The sequence below is a fragment of the Arachis hypogaea genome, chromosome 5 (genome assembly GCF_003086295.3).
Source record: "Arachis hypogaea cultivar Tifrunner chromosome 5, arahy.Tifrunner.gnm2.J5K5, whole genome shotgun sequence".
In the NCBI taxonomy this organism is placed as follows: domain Eukaryota; kingdom Viridiplantae; phylum Streptophyta; class Magnoliopsida; order Fabales; family Fabaceae; genus Arachis; species Arachis hypogaea.
The window spans coordinates 27,775,977-27,795,477 of record NC_092040.1 but is presented as its reverse complement, the minus strand read 5'-3'; the positions used below and the strand labels follow the sequence as shown (position 1 = coordinate 27,795,477).

At 33.5% G+C, this 19,501-nt stretch overlaps 2 protein-coding genes across 2 annotated transcripts; one reads left to right on the top strand and one right to left on the bottom strand.

Moving 5' to 3' along the window:
* Nucleotides 1-5,131: 5,131 nt before the first annotated feature.
* Nucleotides 5,132-6,420, top strand: LOC112801036 (metalloendoproteinase 2-MMP). Its single transcript, XM_025843546.2, has 2 exons — nt 5,132-5,631; nt 5,803-6,420. The coding sequence occupies exons 1-2, from the start codon at nt 5,201-5,203 to the stop codon at nt 6,170-6,172; spliced, it is 801 nt and encodes a 266-aa protein (XP_025699331.1). The 5' UTR covers nt 5,132-5,200; the 3' UTR covers nt 6,173-6,420.
* Nucleotides 6,421-13,277: 6,857 nt separating this feature from the next.
* LOC140184860 (serine/threonine-protein phosphatase 7 long form homolog) lies at nt 13,278-16,014 on the bottom strand. Its single transcript, XM_072238050.1, has 5 exons — nt 15,934-16,014; nt 14,271-14,692; nt 13,977-14,114; nt 13,803-13,893; nt 13,278-13,715 (listed from the first exon to the last, which is right to left on the bottom strand). Exons 1-5 carry the CDS (start codon nt 16,012-16,014, stop codon nt 13,278-13,280), a joined length of 1,170 nt encoding a protein of 389 aa, XP_072094151.1.
* Nucleotides 16,015-19,501: the final 3,487 nt, after the last annotated feature.

Here is a 19,501-nt window from a genome sequence, read left to right as displayed (position 1 = left end):
GATTGTAGTCATATATTTTTGGCAATTTCCATGAATAACTCAAATCTTTTTCCCTTTTGTCCTCCTTTTGATTTCTTCCTTTTTGATATCTGACTCCAGCAATCTCTAAATTACCCTTCTCTTTTGTTTTTGACAATATTATACATTTATACTATTGTTCTTGCTTTTATATCCGTGTATAGCCTGAGAAAATTTTCAGGATTTTGATAGTTAAGTGTTCGATACGGAATAATACTTGAAAACATTGTTGCTTTTTATATCACTTACTGTCCAAGTTTTCTACATTTTTTGATGTAACTTTTCGTATCAACATAACATATATTTATATGCAGATCCTGGAGCCAAGCATGAGGCCGGATACGGTGCTTTTATGACTGGTTGCATCTTTGATATAATATCTATAATATTATAATATTTAATATCATCAAGAAATTTCTATTATTATAATTTTTCAGTTTTAATGATAAGTTGCTTATTTTTTGTTGTGTTTTATTTTGTTGAAAATTATTAATAAATATGTATTTGAAATACTAATTGAACTTTTTAATATTTATTTTAATTAGAATTTTATTATTAGTTATTTTGTCTCTTTTATAATTTTTTTTATTGTGCACAAATTTATTTATTAATTAAAATAATTACACATGTATGAACAAAAAATTTTATTGTAATTTTTTTTTGTATTTTTTATTACAAAAATAACTTTTATTTTTGCCAAAAAGGCAACTCTTCTATTAGTTGCATATTTTGAATATTAGACAACATTTGTATGGTTGCATATCCAAAAGAAAAGGCACACTTGTGTAGGTTGCATATTCAAAAGAAAAGGCAACACTTGTATAGATTGCATATCCAAAAGAAAGGGCAACACTTATATAGGTTGCATATCCAAAAGAAAAAACAATACTTTTAAAGGTTGCATATTCAAAACTAATAAGCAACACTTCAAAGGATTGCAAATTCAAATTTATAAGCAACGTGTAAAAGGGTTGCATTTTTTGGTAAATAGGCAACACTTTTTAGTAGTGGCCAAAATATGAGAAAAAAGATAACATTGTAAAAGTATTGTTTTAAACACACTTTTGAAGTGTTGTTGTTTTTCAACCAAAGACAATACTTACTAAGTGTTGTCCTCAAAAGCGTTGCTTTTGAAATAAAAAAGTGTTGCCTTGATCTAAGACAACGGCCTTATATGCAACGCCCCTCAAAAACGTTGCCTTAGGTCCAAAAGTGTTGCTATAGATCAAAAGTAACTTTTTGTTAGCTTTTAGACAACACTTTTTAAATGTTGTCTTAATCTGAAAATGTTATAGGGCACCTAAATATTGAGCAAGTGCAGCATTGGAATTTGGAGCGTGTAAATACGTGTCGTTCTTTGTGGGGAAGCAAGGTGAAAGCTAAGGTAGTGTTTGATTAATTTTTAATATGACAATATTAATGGCATGTGATTTTTTACTGATGAAGGCCACCGTCAATAATTGTAGAATTTAGAAAAGACAGAATTTACGCGCTAGCAATGATAAACTACTACAGATAGAAAAAAAGAATCCAATGACTTATATATAATGATGGACTGCCGAAAGTAAATTGTTGAAAGATTAAATTAAGAATTCAATATTTAATGTTCTCAAAAACCCATCTGATTAGTTAGAAAAAGAACGTGTTGTATTTACTTTATTATTACAGATTCACATAATACATATAGAAGAATAATAATGAGAAGGAGGGAACGAAAAAAAGAAAAAAAGAAACAAGTAAGAGTATAATATGGTTTTACATAACACAAATAAAAGAACAAGCTAAGAGAATTGTTAGAAGACTAATCTTTTTATTAATATTATTAGTTAATATTTTATTTTTATATTATTAAAAATTTATTATTTTTAAAATTTAATATTAAAATATTTTTGTTAATCAAATATTTAGAGAGACAGAGAGAGAAGCTATGTAGGCACTGAGGCACGTATGTAGCATGAGGCTCCTTTTATAAAGGGTAAAAAACTTTAAATTGAAAGTTAAAAGTTAAAACTTTTTGTCGTGCTGCAGGCTTTTCCTGATGTTAATTGATTAGATCTAAGAACATCTAAGTATCTAACATTAGTTTTCAACCAAAGTATCTGGTCATAATTTGGGGAAGTAATACTGATATTACAAATTTATATTATATTTTACTATTAATTCGAAATTAAAACGGTTCGCAATTGTGATCCAAAGTTAAATATGCAGATTGATGGCAAATTATTGTATATGCATAATTTATTTTTTAATTGAAGAGTATATATCGAAATAAATTTTTAAGAAATTTTCGCATCTAATATTTTCGTCTTTAAAATTTTTTTATTAGGTTGAAGTTTTTAAATTTTATAAAAATAAATTATATAAACTTTTGTTTTATTCAAATACATTATTTTTATTTGGATAAATAAGTTCTCAAAAATATGATGGAAGAACTTATATACCATATTTTTATAAAATTCAAGAATTCTAACATAATAAAATGTTTTAGGGACAAAAATATTGGATACAAAATTTTTTAGAAATTTATTTAAGTATATACCATTAATTAAATTATAAACTATATGGATTAACAAGTTATTTTTTCCATGATATAGAAGATAATAAATAATATAATTAAAAAAATTAAATTTGACACATATCCCATTTTGGACACGTTGTTTTTAGTAGGAAAAATATTTTAGTTCATTATTTTTTGCCATTATTTGATTAAAAAATTTTGCTAGAATCTCTGGACCAACAAAATATAGGTAATGTGTCAAAGATAATGATATTCCCTTAATATATTTCCATCCATCACTCTAGAAAAATCTAATCCATGAAATATTTAACTTAATTTTCATTTATTTTTAAAAATTCAATTGAGAAAAGGGCCTGCTACACATACAAGTAAAAAGGTCGTACAAGTTTTATAAGTTATCAGCCCAAACTTTATTAACACGCGCATTAATTCATTTTGAATGGAGCGTAACTACACGCGCCCCACTCAAACGGTTCTTCTTCTTCTTCTTCTTCTTCTTCTTCTTCTTCTTCTTCTTCTTCTTCTTCTTCTTCTTCTTCTTCTTCTTCTTCGTTTTTTTTTTCGATTTTCATGGTTTCTAAAATTCTTCTTCTTCTTCTTACTGCACGTTCTTCTTCCTCTTACTCTTCTTCTTCTCCTTTTCTTTCGTTTCTGCACGTTCTTCTTCCTCGTTTTCCTCTTCTTCTTCTTCTTCTTCTTCTTCATTTACGTCTTTTCTCTCTGTTTTCTTTTTTTTTTTCGATTTTTCGTGGTAAAATCGTTTTTGAAGAAGAAGAAGTAGCAGAAGATGAGGAGGAAAAAGAGAAAGAGTTCTGAATTATGCATAAGATGTACTTCAACGAATTTTGGGTGTATTTTTTTAAATCCTTTGGGTGTATTTTCTGTAACCCTTTGGGTGTATTCCTATAATCATTTGGGTGAATTTTTGTAACCGTTTGGGTGTATTTTCTGTAATCCTTTGGGTGCATTTCTGTAATCATTTGGGTGTATTTGAGTGATATCTGACTGATATCTATAAGTGTATCTGACTCATATCTATGGGTGTATCTTACTGATATCTATGGGTGTATTTTTCATTTCAGAAAAAATGGCAAGCATTACAGAAATACACCCAAACGATTACATAAAATACACCCAAGAGATTACAGAAATACACCCAAACGATTACATAAAATACACCCAAGAGATTACAGAAATACACCCAAACGATTACAGGAATTCACCCAAACGATTATAGAAATACACCCAAAAGATTACAGAAAATACACCCAAAGGATTTAAGAAATACACCCAAAATCATGCATAATTCAGAACTCTTTCTCTTTCTCCTCCTCATCTTCTGCTACTTCTTCTTCTTCAAAAACGATTTCAGAGCTTGATGTCAAAAAATAATAGAAATCGAGAATAATGAAAAAAGAAAACAAAGAGAAAAGCACGTGAAGGAGAAAGAGAAGGCAAGAAACAAAAGAAAAGAAGAAGAAGAAGAGGAAGAGGAAGAAGAACGTGCAGCAAGAAGAAGAAGAAGGTGCAATGAAAACGTGTCGTAACAGTATGTGGAGGAACTAACGTCAACGACGAAGAACAAAACGTGCCGTAACAGTATGTGGAGGAACTAACGTCAACGACGAAGAACAAACCAGTGAGAAAGGAGAAGAAAAGAACGATAAAAAAAAAAGAAAAGAAGAAGGGATGTAGTGCATGTAGGGAACGTAGCACTTGCAGCGAATTTTGGGGATTAGAGTTTAATTGGCTTGTAAGTATTACAAGCCCTAATCGCTTGTACCCAGAGTTTTCCCCTTGAGAAAAATACACTAATTAAAAGGAAGGCCAGTGTATTAAAAAGTTAGAGAGGTGAATCTAGTAATTGCGTTGAATTATAAGTTAGTCTAAAACCCTTGAGAAAATGAGTTGATTAAACAATGCAAGGTTATAATTATTTTTAGGTGAAAACATTTCATAACAAAACCTTGATTTTTGGTTCTTAAATTTAACATATGTTGTTATAACTTAGCATTATCAAATGTTCATTCTCACCTCCCAATTTTAAATTCTGAAATTTTTTTATTATATATCCCAAATCTTTCAGAAAATGAAAATGAATAAATAACTTTAAAGCTAAAAAAGATTGACTATTGTTATTCAAATATCATTTTTCAATAAAATATTACTTCCTAAACATTTTCTTTTAAGATCGAATATGTCCAACAAAAATATTATATATATACTAAAATTAGTCATCAAAATTAATTATTATGTATTTATATATAATATATGTAGTTTATTTTATATTTTAATATATATTTTATATTAGTAATTAATTTTAATAATTTATTTTAATAGGAACGCATATGTATTGTATTTGTGTATCCAAAGCTAGCCTAACAGATCTTGCGCTCAAATAAAGTCAATTTTATAGGGGCTTTTAAATTATTTAACTTTCTTTTTAAAATAAAAAATTAAATATTTAAAATTTATTAAATATTACTAATATATCTCTTTTGGCAAATTAAGCAAACCATAGCAATCAAATGACCAAGTCCACCATAAGTAAATGCACGCGCAACCCTCTCAGTTTCTCCTCCCTCACTCTTTTTATTCTTTATATAATGTGCTAAGAACTCCTCATTCCTCAGTCTCAAACCACAAAAACAAAATAGAGTCAACATGAAGAGACATCTTCTGACACTGTTATTCTTCTTTCTCCTTCTTGACTCATCTCTTTCAATACCGCTGGAACCTACCATTGGAAATTTCTTTACTGGTTTTGGAAGAGCCGTTGCTGGTACCTTTAAAAACATACGTAACTCCATCCGCAGCGACGAAGACGCGACAAAAGCTCGCGATCAGGCAAGGGATTACTTATTGAATCATGTGCCGGACCTGGTAGGCTCTCAACCACAGCCAGGTGCTTCGCAGTTCCGCTGCGGTGGCTTCCACTACTTTCTCTCGCCTACCCAAGGCAGAAACTGGTTCTCTGACCGCACCAATCTCACCTACCGTTTTAACCCGAAGATCCAAGATCCGTTCGCCCAGGTGTTGAGAGACTCATTCAGGCGGTGGTCAGAGGAGCTAAGCCTACCACTCAGAGAGAAAAGGTACGAAAGTGTTTTAAATAAATAAAAAGTTGATTAAACTCAAATAAAATACATGCCAAAACTAATTATATACAGCCTTTTGTTTACTAAGTATATATAATCATAACAAATATAATATTAGTTATGATGATAAGTATTTCATATTGTATTTATTAATTGTTTGTGTATCAGGTATGACGAGCACGACTATGCAGACATCACGATTGAATTGTACAACTTCCCGGACAACATGGTGGTGGGCGATAGCCGTATAGTAGAACTTATTCCTTCCAACTTTGATGCTGCTGTTGGCCGTGTTGGGTACATTCGTTTGGATGATAACAAGAATTGGGGAGTTCTTAACATTGACATCGATACTGTGGTGATGCACCAGTTAGGACATCTTCTTGGGCTTTCACACTCCAATCGAAATGACTCGGTTATGAATCCTAATATTTGGTCTGGAAAGCCGAGGAAGGTGTTCTCAATCGGTGAAAAACAGCAGATCAAACAAGTTTATTCCCCTAATGGAAATGGAAATGGAGTTGGGTCCAGTCCTTAAGGATTGATTTCCGCATTCCTACCTGGATTTGCATGCATGTTCCTCTTGTACTAGTTTTTTTTTTTTTTTTTACCGCTACGTGTGACTGTGATTGTGTGAATGTTTTTTAGGTTTTGTTTTTTATTTCTTCGTGAAAGTCATTACCTCTTTGCCCTCTTGCCACGTTTTTATCAATGCAACTATGTATGCAGTAAGGGTTTATGTGGTTGGAGGATTAATAAAATGGTGAATGCTATGCTATTTAAAAATGGTATTTATTTATTAAAAAAACGTAAAAAATCAGTATTTAATTTAAAAAATATAAAAATAAATAAATTTTAAAAATTAAAATAATATTACAAAAAATAAGTTAGATAAAATTTAGACACCAACTCATAAACACCATAGAATTAATTTAATAAATATTTTTAAGTACCTTTAGAAATATTATATTTAATTCAAAGTTTAAAATATTATTTTTAAGTAAGTTTTATTCTTAAGAATAAAAAAATTATGATTTTAATTTTCATCCTCTTCTTGAGTATATTGAATTCCCACTAAAATAAAATTTGGATAACAAAAACAAAAGACTAAATTATTATTTTTGTTAATCTAATTTTTGTATTCCCTCTTTTACTTCTCCTTTTTTACATTTCACGTTGAAACAAACTTAATTTTGGCATAGATATCTTTCTCAAATTTATGAAGGCTCACTACAAAATTTTTGTTATTTTGTGACAAATTTTCTCTATTTTATGGCGGTTTAAAACTTCTATATAAAAAATTTTTGGGAGTTTCACAAACTTTTAAAATTTGATATGTTATGAACATATTTGTGATAGTTTTTCAAAATCACTAGTAGCTCATTTGGTGGTATTTTAAAACCCTACAAACATAATATTTAATTGAAAAAAAATTGCTAGAAATTAAATTGCGGAAACCGTGTGCATAATTAAAAAATAATATCACACAATACTGTCGTCATTTAAATTTAAATTGACACCAATTAAAGTACTAAAATATATAATTAGACATTAGTTATAAGTTCTTCACAAATTGGTAGGAAGACATCAAAAAAATAAGTTCTCCACACATAGAATAAAATCATATATCTTAAAATTATAAAGCTGAACTAAAATCACTATAAAAAAATAGAGTATTTATAACAAAAATTTTGTATCAAATTTTAAAATTGTTACAAATAGTTATTTTTTCATTACAATAATTAAATATTATTATAAAACATGGATGTTGCAAAAAAAATTTATTTTTTGTAACGAAAAGATGTTTTGTCGCAAATGTTCATTACAGAATTTGTGCATCATTTATTTTTTGCTTGTGAGTTCACGTGGCAGGTGTGGTATGCATGGTTGACGTTTACTGATAGAGCTTGGGTCATTCCGGGAACAGTCAAGGAGTTCTTTGAGAGTTGGACTGGAGTAGTAGGTGGGAAGTCTGAGCAAAGAAAATGGCTGATAGGCTTCTGTGCGGTTATTTGGAACATCTGGTTGGAGCGGAATAGCAGAGTTTTTCAGAGGGTAGAGACAAGTGTTGAAGGAGTGAAGATTATGTCCTTCTTGAGTTACAAGGATTGGTGTGGAGTTGATCCGTTTGGTTGTTGATGACAATGCCGGAGATGACAACGGACTACAACTTTCTTTTTGGTTTATGTTTGTTTTTTCTTGTCCTGTGTTCTTTCTGCTCCACTTTACTGTATTGAGCTACCTATGTTCAAAAAAAAAAATTATTTTATCGCAAAAGTTCAATATGTTTTGTAACGAAAAAGTGTACTCTACCATAATCATAGTGAGATTTTAATTATAACCAACCTTAATTATAATTACCAATTTAAGGATTCACACTATTCTTTCACTCGCTTAGGTTATAACTAGTTTAGTACACCTCTAAATATTAACCCAACTTAGAGAAAAAAAAGAACGCATGTATACTCTTATTAGTACACACCTTCGAACAACACTCAAACAAGAACAATAATGGTTTTTGTGTTGACTATCTCTCTTTGTCTCTTATCTCTCACTATAAAATCAAACTAGACAATAAAATAATAGAACACACTTTAATGAACAAGGAAGAAAAACTTGAGTGCTATGACTGTGTGTATTGCAAATTTGCAATATGTCTTGCTTGCTTTCTTCTTTGGACAAAATCATCATATATAAGCATATTGATCTTCGTATGATTTGTGCGCGATATAATCTTTTATTGGTTTGGCCGGATCATAGAATGATATTCTTCACTTATTGCTGTTTTGTACAAACTTAACTTGCTTGTTTGGTCATCTTTTATTGCTTTCTCATCGGAGTCTAAAATAGTCATAATAATAAATTAGTTATAATAGACAATTTTAAATATGTTTATCATCACAAGGGTAAATATATATGCGAATCTTGACTCAACATTGCAATACATCAATTGAAATTGATGTAATATTAGTACATTAATTAAAATTAAAACTATTCAAAAATTGATGAAACATCAATATATTAAAAAATATAAAAAAAATTACACTACTTTTATTAACATAAGCAATAATATTATTTAATTAATAATCGTTTTTTATAAATGAAACACTACCCCTAAGGTGTAGTGTTCTTTGTATTTTTGTTATACGAAACGCTACACCTAAGGTGTCTTGCACTTTATTAAAATTTACTTTAATTTTTATTTTTAAAGGTATTTTTTGTCGATTCCTTTATCAAATTTTCTTTAAAAAAAATTTTGTCGATTCCTTTATCAAGTTTTCTTTAAAATTTAAAATTAAATTAATATACTTTCCCTCATTTTTGTAAAAGAGAAAAAAAAATAAAGATACAATTATTGACTACATGCTGATTAAATATATAACTTTAGTAAAAATATATATAACGTTGAATTACTTAAAATTTTTAGTTAAGTTAATATATATAGAACTAAAAATACTATGTGTATATAAAAAAATATTTATAAAATATAAATAATTTTTATATTTTAATATAATCAGTTATTATATATTTATTTATAAATATATATATTATTTAACTTTTATATATATATATATATATATATATATATATATATATTATATAAATAATTAATTTGGCGATTAATTTCACTTGATATGTTGCATATAGGACAATCATTACCACTAGTAAGTCAACTTTCTATCTGTTGGCAATGAAGAAACCATGGGGTCAGTGTCTTAATGATGGGGTATAATAACCAGCTGGATAGATAATAATGGAGGTGAAATTGCTCATTTTTTGGCTAATTTATTTGAATATGAAGGTTAGATTGGTGTTACGCTGGGTTATGGAGTTCATAGGGGTTTAACAAGAGTGTGACGGCGTTTAGCTGACAGATTGAAATCGGACGGTCCGATTTCTTGCATGGGGTTAGGGGACACAAATCGGACCGTCCGATTTGTGTGAAGTGAAGTTTGGTGCATAGAAATCGGATGGTACGATTTAAGGAAGAATTCAAATTAGAACCAAAATCGGACCCACCGATTTCTAGGTTCAAAAAACTTTTGGCGGGCTATTTAGTAATCGTACCGTCCGATTTCTTTATTCCAAAAATATCGAATGCTCATGCATGCGGTCGGACGGTCCGTTTTGAGTGACATAATATATATATATATATATATATATATATATATATATATATATATATATATATATATATATATATATATATAGATTTACCTACTCAACCCATTTCATTCTTCTTCTTCGCCAACTCTCAACATTTTTCTCTTTAGATCTCTTTTTCTTCTTCTTCTGTAGGTCTATTCTTCTCTATTATCATGGATGATAGAGTAAGATTAGAAGTGTATTATGATGGTCAAATTTTATTACAAACATCAGAAGGAGTGAAATTTGTGTGTCAAAATCCATTAGATATTATTATTCCATTTACACTATCATTTGAAGAATTAAAAGGTATCATTTGTGAGAAGATAGATTCTCAAACAACAAGATTGTATCGTGTATTCTGTACAGATATCCCATATCTGTATTTGGTGGGTTCGTGCAATTTCAAACGAAATACGTGACAGACGAAGCGAGCATGCAAGAAATGTTTTCAGTGTATCTCGGAAGTCGGTCGCGAATATCCTTTATCGAACTGTATATCGAGTTCGAGCAATCTGCAGCAGACCGAGATATTGAATTGCAGGATTACAACAGTGATAGTGAAGAAGAGTTCGAAAGTAACTACGTGGTCGTTGACCCGGGTGTAGACGAAGATCAAGCTGACGATGCTATGGTGGCAGATGTGGAGGATGTGGCAAATGCACTAGCAAATCAGGAGCCGTTTGTGGAGCCGAGTTTCATGCGGTCGTTGGATTTGGAGGCCATGCATGCACCGGAGTTTCCTCAATATGTAAATGCAAGTGCGCCATTAATTTAAATTAAGATTTCTAAAAGTATGATTTGCACATGGGTTATTAGTTTAGGAGAAACTGTTACGACCGGTTCATTCGGACCGACCTGCTCGATCGGACCGACCGGTTCGTTCGTACCGGCCGGTTCGTTCGGACCGGTCGGTTCGTTCGGACCGGCCGGTTCGTTCGGACCGGCAGGTTCGTTCGGACCGGCCGGTTCATTAGGACCGACCGGTTCATTCGGACCGACCGGTTCATTCGTACCGACCGGTTCATTTGCCCGAGTCGGTTCATTTAGCCCGACCGGTTCATTCGGACCGACCGGTTCATTCGGACCGACAGGTTCATCGGGACCGACCGGTTCGATCGGACCGACCAGTTCGTTCGGACCGGTCGGATCATTCGGACCGACTGGTTCATTCGGATCGACCGGTTCATTCGCCGAAGTTGGTTCATTTAGACCGACCGGTTCATTAGGACCGACCGGTTCGTTTGGACCGGCCGGTTCATTTGTATGGACCGGTTCATTTGGACCGACCGGTTCATTCGGACCGAACAGGACATTTATTTATAAGATTATTATTGCTGACAACTGTAATATTTGTGATGTGATTGCAGCAGAGCTTCCCCTTCTGCTGGATGGTGAATTTACTGTGGGAATGGAATTCAGTTCTAGGGAGGCAGTAATTAAGGCGATGAAAGATTATACAATCCGCAGAGGTGTAGATTATCGGGTGCATGAGTCAGAACCCACGACATTTTATGCTAAATGCACCCAGTATGATGCAGGATGTGATTGGCTGATCAGGGTGAGCAAGATGTCCAGAAAGTTCTGTTGGGAGATAAGGAGGTACAATGGTAGTCACACCTGTACTAGGGCCACCATTTCTCAAGATCATTCGAAGCTGGATTCCAACACAGTTGCAGAAGCAATAAAGCCATTGGTAGAAGTTGACCCGTCTATTAGGGTGAAATCAGTGATTGCGGAAGTACAGTCAAAGTTTAACTACACCATTAGTTATCGCAAAGCATGGTTGGCAAAGCAAAAGGCAGTGGAGTCAATTTTCGGAGGATGGGAAGCTTCATACGAAGCCTTGCCGATATGGTTTGAGGCTATGTGTCACAAGGAGCCATCCGCAGTTGTTCATTTCCAAATAATGCCTGCGTATCAGGGAGATGACGTGGTTCCTAATATTCGTGTACTTCACCGAGTCTTCTGGAGTTATTACCCTTGTATTAGAGCCTTCAGACATTGCAAGCCAATAGTGCAGGTAGACGGAACTCATTTGTATGGAAAATACAAGGGTTGTTTGTTGGTTGCAGTATCACAGGATGGCAACAACAATATCGTGCCGATTGCATTTGCAATAGTTGAGGGAGAGACATCTGATGCCTGGCACTTTTTCCTGAGTAACTTGCGACAGCATGTTGTGAGACGTGACGGGGGGGGCCTTATTTCCGATCGGCACGATTCCATTAGGTCTGCTGTTGATCGTAGTGACGGAGCTTGGTCTCCTCCCAGAGCATTCCATATGTTCTGCATCAGACATATAGAGTCCAACTTTCTGAGAAAATTCAAGGCTCCGTATTTGCAGAAGCTTATCGTCAACATAGGTATGATACTCACGATTACATTGACTCCTTAACTCAGTTATTATGATGAGGTTTTTTATGGTGGGTCACGTTTTAATTGACAGGTTACATCTTTGACTAATTTCTTGCATTTCTTCGCAACCTTTTTAAAAACGGATGGGGTATACCGACTAGCGCTCCGACGAGGGGGATCAGTTCTAAGGTTGTATCCTTTTCCTTTATCGCCAGTGCTTGTACCTGTGAAAACATTCAATAACCAACTAATCAAGTAAAATAATAAATAACCAAATAATTGAAATAATAATTAACCAAATAATTCAAATAATAAATAACCAAATAATTCAATAAACAACTAATTCAATTATCAACTCAAATTATCCATAATAATTAACCAAATAATTCAAATAATAAATAACCAAATAATTCAACAAACAACTAATTCAATTATCAACTCAAATTATCCATAATAATTAACCAAATAATTCAAATAATAAATAACCAAATAATCCAACAAACTGCTTTACCTTCAGTAGGCGTTGTACCTTCATCCGGACCATCACCCCCATCATCATCATCCTCACCATCCGCCTCATCCTCATCGTCGTCCTCATCCTCATCCGCATCCTCATCATCATCCTCATCTGCAACATCATCCCCACTAGAATGGTCAACCAGAAAGTCATCATTGGCCTTATCACCTGGCTGGTAGCTCTCTAAAATGAGATTCATCGGAACACGACGTTCAAATCTGCTCTGTGTGATACCCTTGCAGGCATCGTCACTCATACTAGAGTCAACAAAAAATCTACCTCCGGAGGTACCAGAGGAAGTGAGCTGTCGAGGTCTCGTATCCAATGACCGTCTACCTGGAGCAATCCCACTCGGTTGGGCCATCTGATCGGGGAGAATGGATCCGTAAGATGGATGTGAGTAACTTGGCACAGGAGCCATGAAACCAAGAAGCTGTGTAAAGGAACCCTGTTCACGTGCATCTTGGTGCGGGACACTCCAGTACTGCTGATATACTGGTGGAGTCAAGTAATCGGCAGAATGCGTGTCAGGCATGTATGGAGTAAACTGCTCAGCTGCTTCTTGTGCCTGTGTTTGTGAGGGGGGCGGTGATGGTTGCGGTGGTTGTTCTTGTTGATTCTCCTAATTCTCCTGATTATGCATAGGATCACCGTGCTGATTCTCTGGGTCAATTTGTGACAGATGCAGGTGGTCACCATATCTACCTCGGTACCATTGCAAGTAGACGGATGCCTGATGATGTGACGGCACAATGTGCTCAACAAGAACATGACTATACCGGTTCATCCAATGCATAACCCAGAATGAGTGGGTTCCAGACCAATCTTGATTCTTCGGACCTGTCAGAACTTCGCCGTATGCTTCACCTAGGTCTTCTTCCTGATCAGGAACCCCCTGAGCCAAACCAAATTGCCTCCTCAGTCTATCAGATGCATGCCACTCAATACATTCAAAAGATATAAGTGGAACTCTGGCACTCCAAATAGCTGCATGCTGACGGATGTCAGCAGGAATCACGTCCGGATCGGTCCTTCCAATTGCATAAGGCTCCCAAACAAACTACATACATTATACAAGTAACCAACGATTACACACAGAATAATAACACGAGTAAACGAAAAGAACTACTTATTTAATACAACAAACCTGTCCTTCTTGCAGAAGATCCAGATCTCTCCTATAGTTCTCAAGGTTACGATATCTGTATGGCCGATTCTCACGTTCCCAGTTCTGCCACCTGACATCAAGAGATTCGTTAACTTACATTTATCAATACAAGGTAAAATACACTATTTCAAAGCGTCTAGTAATTAAATTTACCTATTTGCAATCGGAAAGATTTGAGGATTGCTTGGAATCGGCGCAATGAATGGTAGACGGATCCATGCCCAGGCAAGCAACAGTGTCAGTAGACCATCAATCTCCTTGCAGTCGACACGAGTTGCTCTACACAACGATCTATACAGGTGTGCCAGGCAGGACGATCCCCAACTGAACTGTATGATCCCGCCAATGTTACGGAGTAACGGCAGAAACTTTCAGTGCACTCCTGCCGCAGACTTATCTCCAAACATAACGGTCCCAAACAATAACATTATATGGCACTTCACGTACCTATGAATCTGGACCTCATCAACCAACACTAATCGATTTTTCAATGCTCGAAACCAAACCAGCTTAATGAAACTTCCCCTGCAGTCTTTCTTCAGTGGTGCAACACCAAACTGATCCAAGCATTCGGCCTCTAAAGCCTCATAACTGCTCATTGTCGGTCCCGTAACTGGCAAACCATTTGTCGGAAGACCAAGAATTAGCGCCACATCCTCTAGTGTCACGGCACACTCACCAACCGGAAAGTGAAAAGTATGTGTCTCAGGGCGCCATCTCTCAACCAGAGCATTAATCAATGCCGACTGACATTGGACAACTCCAATCTGTGAAACATGATAAAAGCCGGTGTCCCGTAAATACCCCTCCACTATTGGATTGTACCGATCCGGCGGCATGTAATGGTCACATTGCAACATTCGAGAACCCTAAACAAAAACGTAATATTAATTAATTATCAAATTAAATTGATCAAATCATACTATCATTACCAAATAACTAATTTTACTAATTAAATTGATCAAATCATACTATCATTATCAAATCATACTAATTAAATTGATCAAATCCACGACATACTAATTTTACTAATTTTACTGAATTAACTGGGTTTTTATTATTATTATTATTATTATTATTATTATTATTATTATTATTCATAACACAACATACTAAATTTACTGAATTAACATTTAATTATTAACGATCATAAATAAAATAATTAATTAAACTCAGTTACTAATACTAATAATAACAACAACAATATAATATATCAATAGCTACCTACTCCAATCTAATATGTACAGGTCTTATTTTTCTTCTTCTTTCATTCATTCATTCTTTACATAAGACATTCATTCATTTCTTCATTTTATTTTAACTAAAATACATATAAAAAACCCAGTTCACCGGTTTACTAACCATATCATTCATACATACATACATAATTAATTCCTATTTTAATTTCTATTTCTAACCACTTAATAATAAAATCATACATACATACATGTTTAGTCTCTACTTAATGCCATTATAATATATATTACTAATAAAATCTAATATTATCACTATTATTATCATTAAATCAGATTATTCAAAAATAAAAACTTTACATAAGGAAATCAGATTATTAAATCAGATTATCATTAAATCATTAAATCAGATTATTAAATCAGATCATTAAATCACTATTTCTCTTCATTCATTTTTTTATTTTATTTTAACTAATAGGTATAAAAAAAACAGTATGACTTATTATTATTATTATTATTATTATTATTATTATTATTATTATTATTATTATTATTATTCCAATAAATTCAGTAATAATCATTAATATTCATTATTTTATTTATTATCTCTCTTTTAATAACAACATTATTATTATTATCATTCACTTGCTAACAACAATAATTAATTTATTATTTTATTATAATGTATCATAATTCTTTTTTTTAAATAATCTTATTACACTCTATAATCCTCTATAATCTCTGTATTATTATACTCTAACATTACTAATTCCTAAAATTTAACTAATCATATTAAAGTACTCAGACACTACTACTACACTAATTTCTAACATTATCATCATAATAATTTACTAATCTCTAACTTAATCATAATTATTATTTTACTTAAAATAAAATTTTTTAAAATAAAAACTTACATAATTAGGATGATCAAGATAATTTGCAATGTGAAGCTCCGGACGATTAACATCTCTTAATCTTCTTCTTCTTCTAGGCATTGTTACAAAGTGGTGTAATTTTTCTTTTTCCTCAGCGTCTTAAGTGGAGGGCCATGGCTGTGGGGTTAGAGAGGGATTGATGAGGAAGAGAGGGTTGCTGAAAGTGAAAGAATGAGGGAGGGGTTCATTCGGCAACTTTATTATCAATGGGTGCCGGACCAACCTTGCATGCGTGACACCTGGCTGGGGGGCACAAATCGGAACGTCCGATTTGTGTTCCTTCCCAGTCCCTAAATCGGACCGTCCGATTTCCTTGGTGAAATCGGTCCGTCCGATTTCTTCATCCCAGCCGTCACAGTTTGGTGAAGCACCATACAACCCCATAACGTTATAATACACCAGATTTTCCCCAATATTGAAAATAAAAAACGCCTCATTTTTTATCCTAAGGTTTTTTTTCATCCAATATCCACGCACCACAAGAGATAAAAATAACTGGGTGAAGCTTACTTAAGGTTAAGTTGGAGGTTCTTTCCATTTTCATGCAACCTTCTCTTTTCCATACTTTTTCATGCTAAGCCATTACCATGTGCAGCATTGGAGGTTAATGATGAATCTGTTACTACTGACACAGGTGTGTGCATAAGTGTCTGGTTTTTTTGAACATTTTTAGAAAAGCCTTGTCAATGGCTACAAATTAAGTAATGATTTCTAAGAAAATCAATAATTGAATAAAAATCCCATTTTTTACAGATGGATCTGGGCTTATACATTACATTTTGCTTCCAAGAACCTTAGTATTAGAAGAAACCCGTTGAACCACACTAATATAATAAATTAAATTTTTTTTATTAAAAATATAAAAAATTCAAATTTTTAATATATTTATTATGTATTTATTAAAAAATAAAACTTTTATTAATATATATTCTAAATACATATATTAGCTATGTATTAAGATTCTCTATAAACTGGTTATCTTTAATGACAATATAAATTAAAGTTATGTAGGTGGAATTAAGGATTCCTATTAATATCATATTTAATCCATGAAAAATCATGACATCCATCACTCTCGATTGTGAAGCAAAGCATATCACAAATGATGATCAAATGGAAGTCGTCATCATCAGAGTAGGAAAGTCAATGGAGCAGGGCGGGGGCGGGGATGCCTCCCTGCTCCCTATCCCCACCCCTAGATTTACTCTCAATTCCTTTTCTGTTTTTTGCCGTGGGAAAATATTCTTTCTCATCCCCATTTTTCACAGGGTCCCATTCTCTTTGGGGACCCTATTCCCCATTTATCTGATATTTTTAACTAATTATTAATTTTCATATGAATAGAACTGCAAGTATCTATCCTATACAAAAACAGCAAGATTTTATACAAAAAGTCTAAACGACAAGATAGTGATTTCTTTCGAAATGATGCAGTGAGGGGACGCAACAGCGAGCCACACTACAAGGGAGGCGGGAATTGGCGGCGGTTTTTTTCTTGATTAGCGCCGCAAAATCAAATGTCGACGGTTAACCGGTCCGCCATGGATATGGGCGCCGAGATTAGGTTTGGTGGCAGTTTCCAGTAACCGCTGGTATAACCGCCGCTAAATCAAAATTTCCCAGCACACCAATAGAAAATCGCCGCCGAATGAGCATGTCACGATTTGCTTCATAATTACTGGCAGTTTCCAAACCACCGCAATTCAACTCGATATGTCCAACTTCCCGCATGTTTAGCAGCGGTTTTAAACCGTCGCTAAATGGTCCTATAGGTTCATTCAAATTTACCGACGGTTGCAAACTGCCACCAGATGTAACACTTTGTATAATATTTGAAGCCAACCAGAGACGGTTTAAAACCGCCACTAATTTGAGAGAAATTAAAAAAAAAGGAAATTTGGGTTTTCAAAAAACACGCATAATTGGTTTAAAATATTATTCAATTATTTTTTTTAATTCTTTTTATATTTTTTATTATTTTAAGAGTGAATATTTTCAACCTTAGAATCTAAACTTGTAGCAAAAACAAGATTGAAATATAAGCAAAACCAAATTATATATCCATCAAAATACGAACAAAAATAAATCTCTTTCAAAGAGTTGCTCAGTCTAATTCAATAAAATGTTTATTTCAATGCAAAATATCTCTAATCCTAATATTCTATCTTTCACTCTATCATTCCACGAAACTCATCCCTACAGCAATGTTTGGTGGCAGCTCCTCACCCTGCCGTTGAAACAGATAAATCAGAGCACTCTCCATCGCCTTCATCTTTTTCTTTTCTACTGCTGCCTCATCCTCCATCGTCATCCTCTTCAACCTTTTGCCTTCCAGTTCTGCCTGCAGTTCAAGCAGCTTCCTCTAAGTCTCCTCTAGTTAGACTCCGTTGCCAGGCGCATGTGAATTTGGACCGAAGAGTTGACTAGGAGTCGGTCCAAAACCCACACCACGTACTCTACCTGGTTTCTCTTTTCCGAAAATCTGAGCAATGGAATCATTTTGAGACAACACCCTAGATGACTCATCCTGTTGCTCAATCTCTTCAATTCTTTCCTACAAACACAAATTAGCAAATACAATAAATATGTTGATGGGTCCATCTCATGTCAAGAACACACTAAAATATAACAACATAGGTTGCCAACAACTATAAAAAGAAATAAGGGATAAATGAAACTCAATCATTCAAATTCTACCCCAACTGTTTCCGTCCAAATTATATCGAAGTTCAAAATGTTTAGAAACATAACAGGTAAATTTGCAATGATAATTAAAGTAAGCTGAATTAGAATTTGTAAAGGTCTCTTAAGGTTGTGGTAGGCTTAGAGAAGGGGGGTTGAATCTATGTCTTCCTTTTAAGTTGCTGTTATGACCTTTTAAAACAAACTTTTAATTCTGATTCTGTTTGTACTCAACAGCGAAAATTTATGAGACAATATATTTTTGTCTCATGAATATCAGAAAACAGAACACAGCAGAGAAGAGAAAAGCTAACACCAGCATATATCCTGGTTCGGTTGCCTTGTGCTATGCAACCTACGTCCAGTCTCTTCCACAACAATTGAGGAATTTCCACTATAGTTAAAAGTATTACATACACCAATTTCACACTCAAGTTCTAACCTAACTTGACATTGGCTATGCTAACACCTAATTACTCACTTTTAGTACTAACCCAACTAAGAAAGGGATACCTAACAGGTATAAGATACAAGACACTGAACCAACCTAAAGAAATCAGAAAATAACTCTAGGCTTTTCACTCAAGTGTATCGCTCAGCCTTTTTCCACTCATGGCTTTTACTTGAGCTTTCTCACAATGCCTTTTCTCACAAGAAATTACAGAAAGATAAACATAGAAAAATACATCACAATTTGTAAAACATGAAGGAGATTGACTTCATCAGCAGCCTCTTTGCTATGTGCAAAACTAGATTTGCAAACCTCAGATACAGTTCTTCAGTATTGGCCGAATGCTTCTTTGAAAGAAAGCATTATCCAAGTAGAGGAACTTCTTTGCAGAACTCAACTCTCAAACTCTGGTTT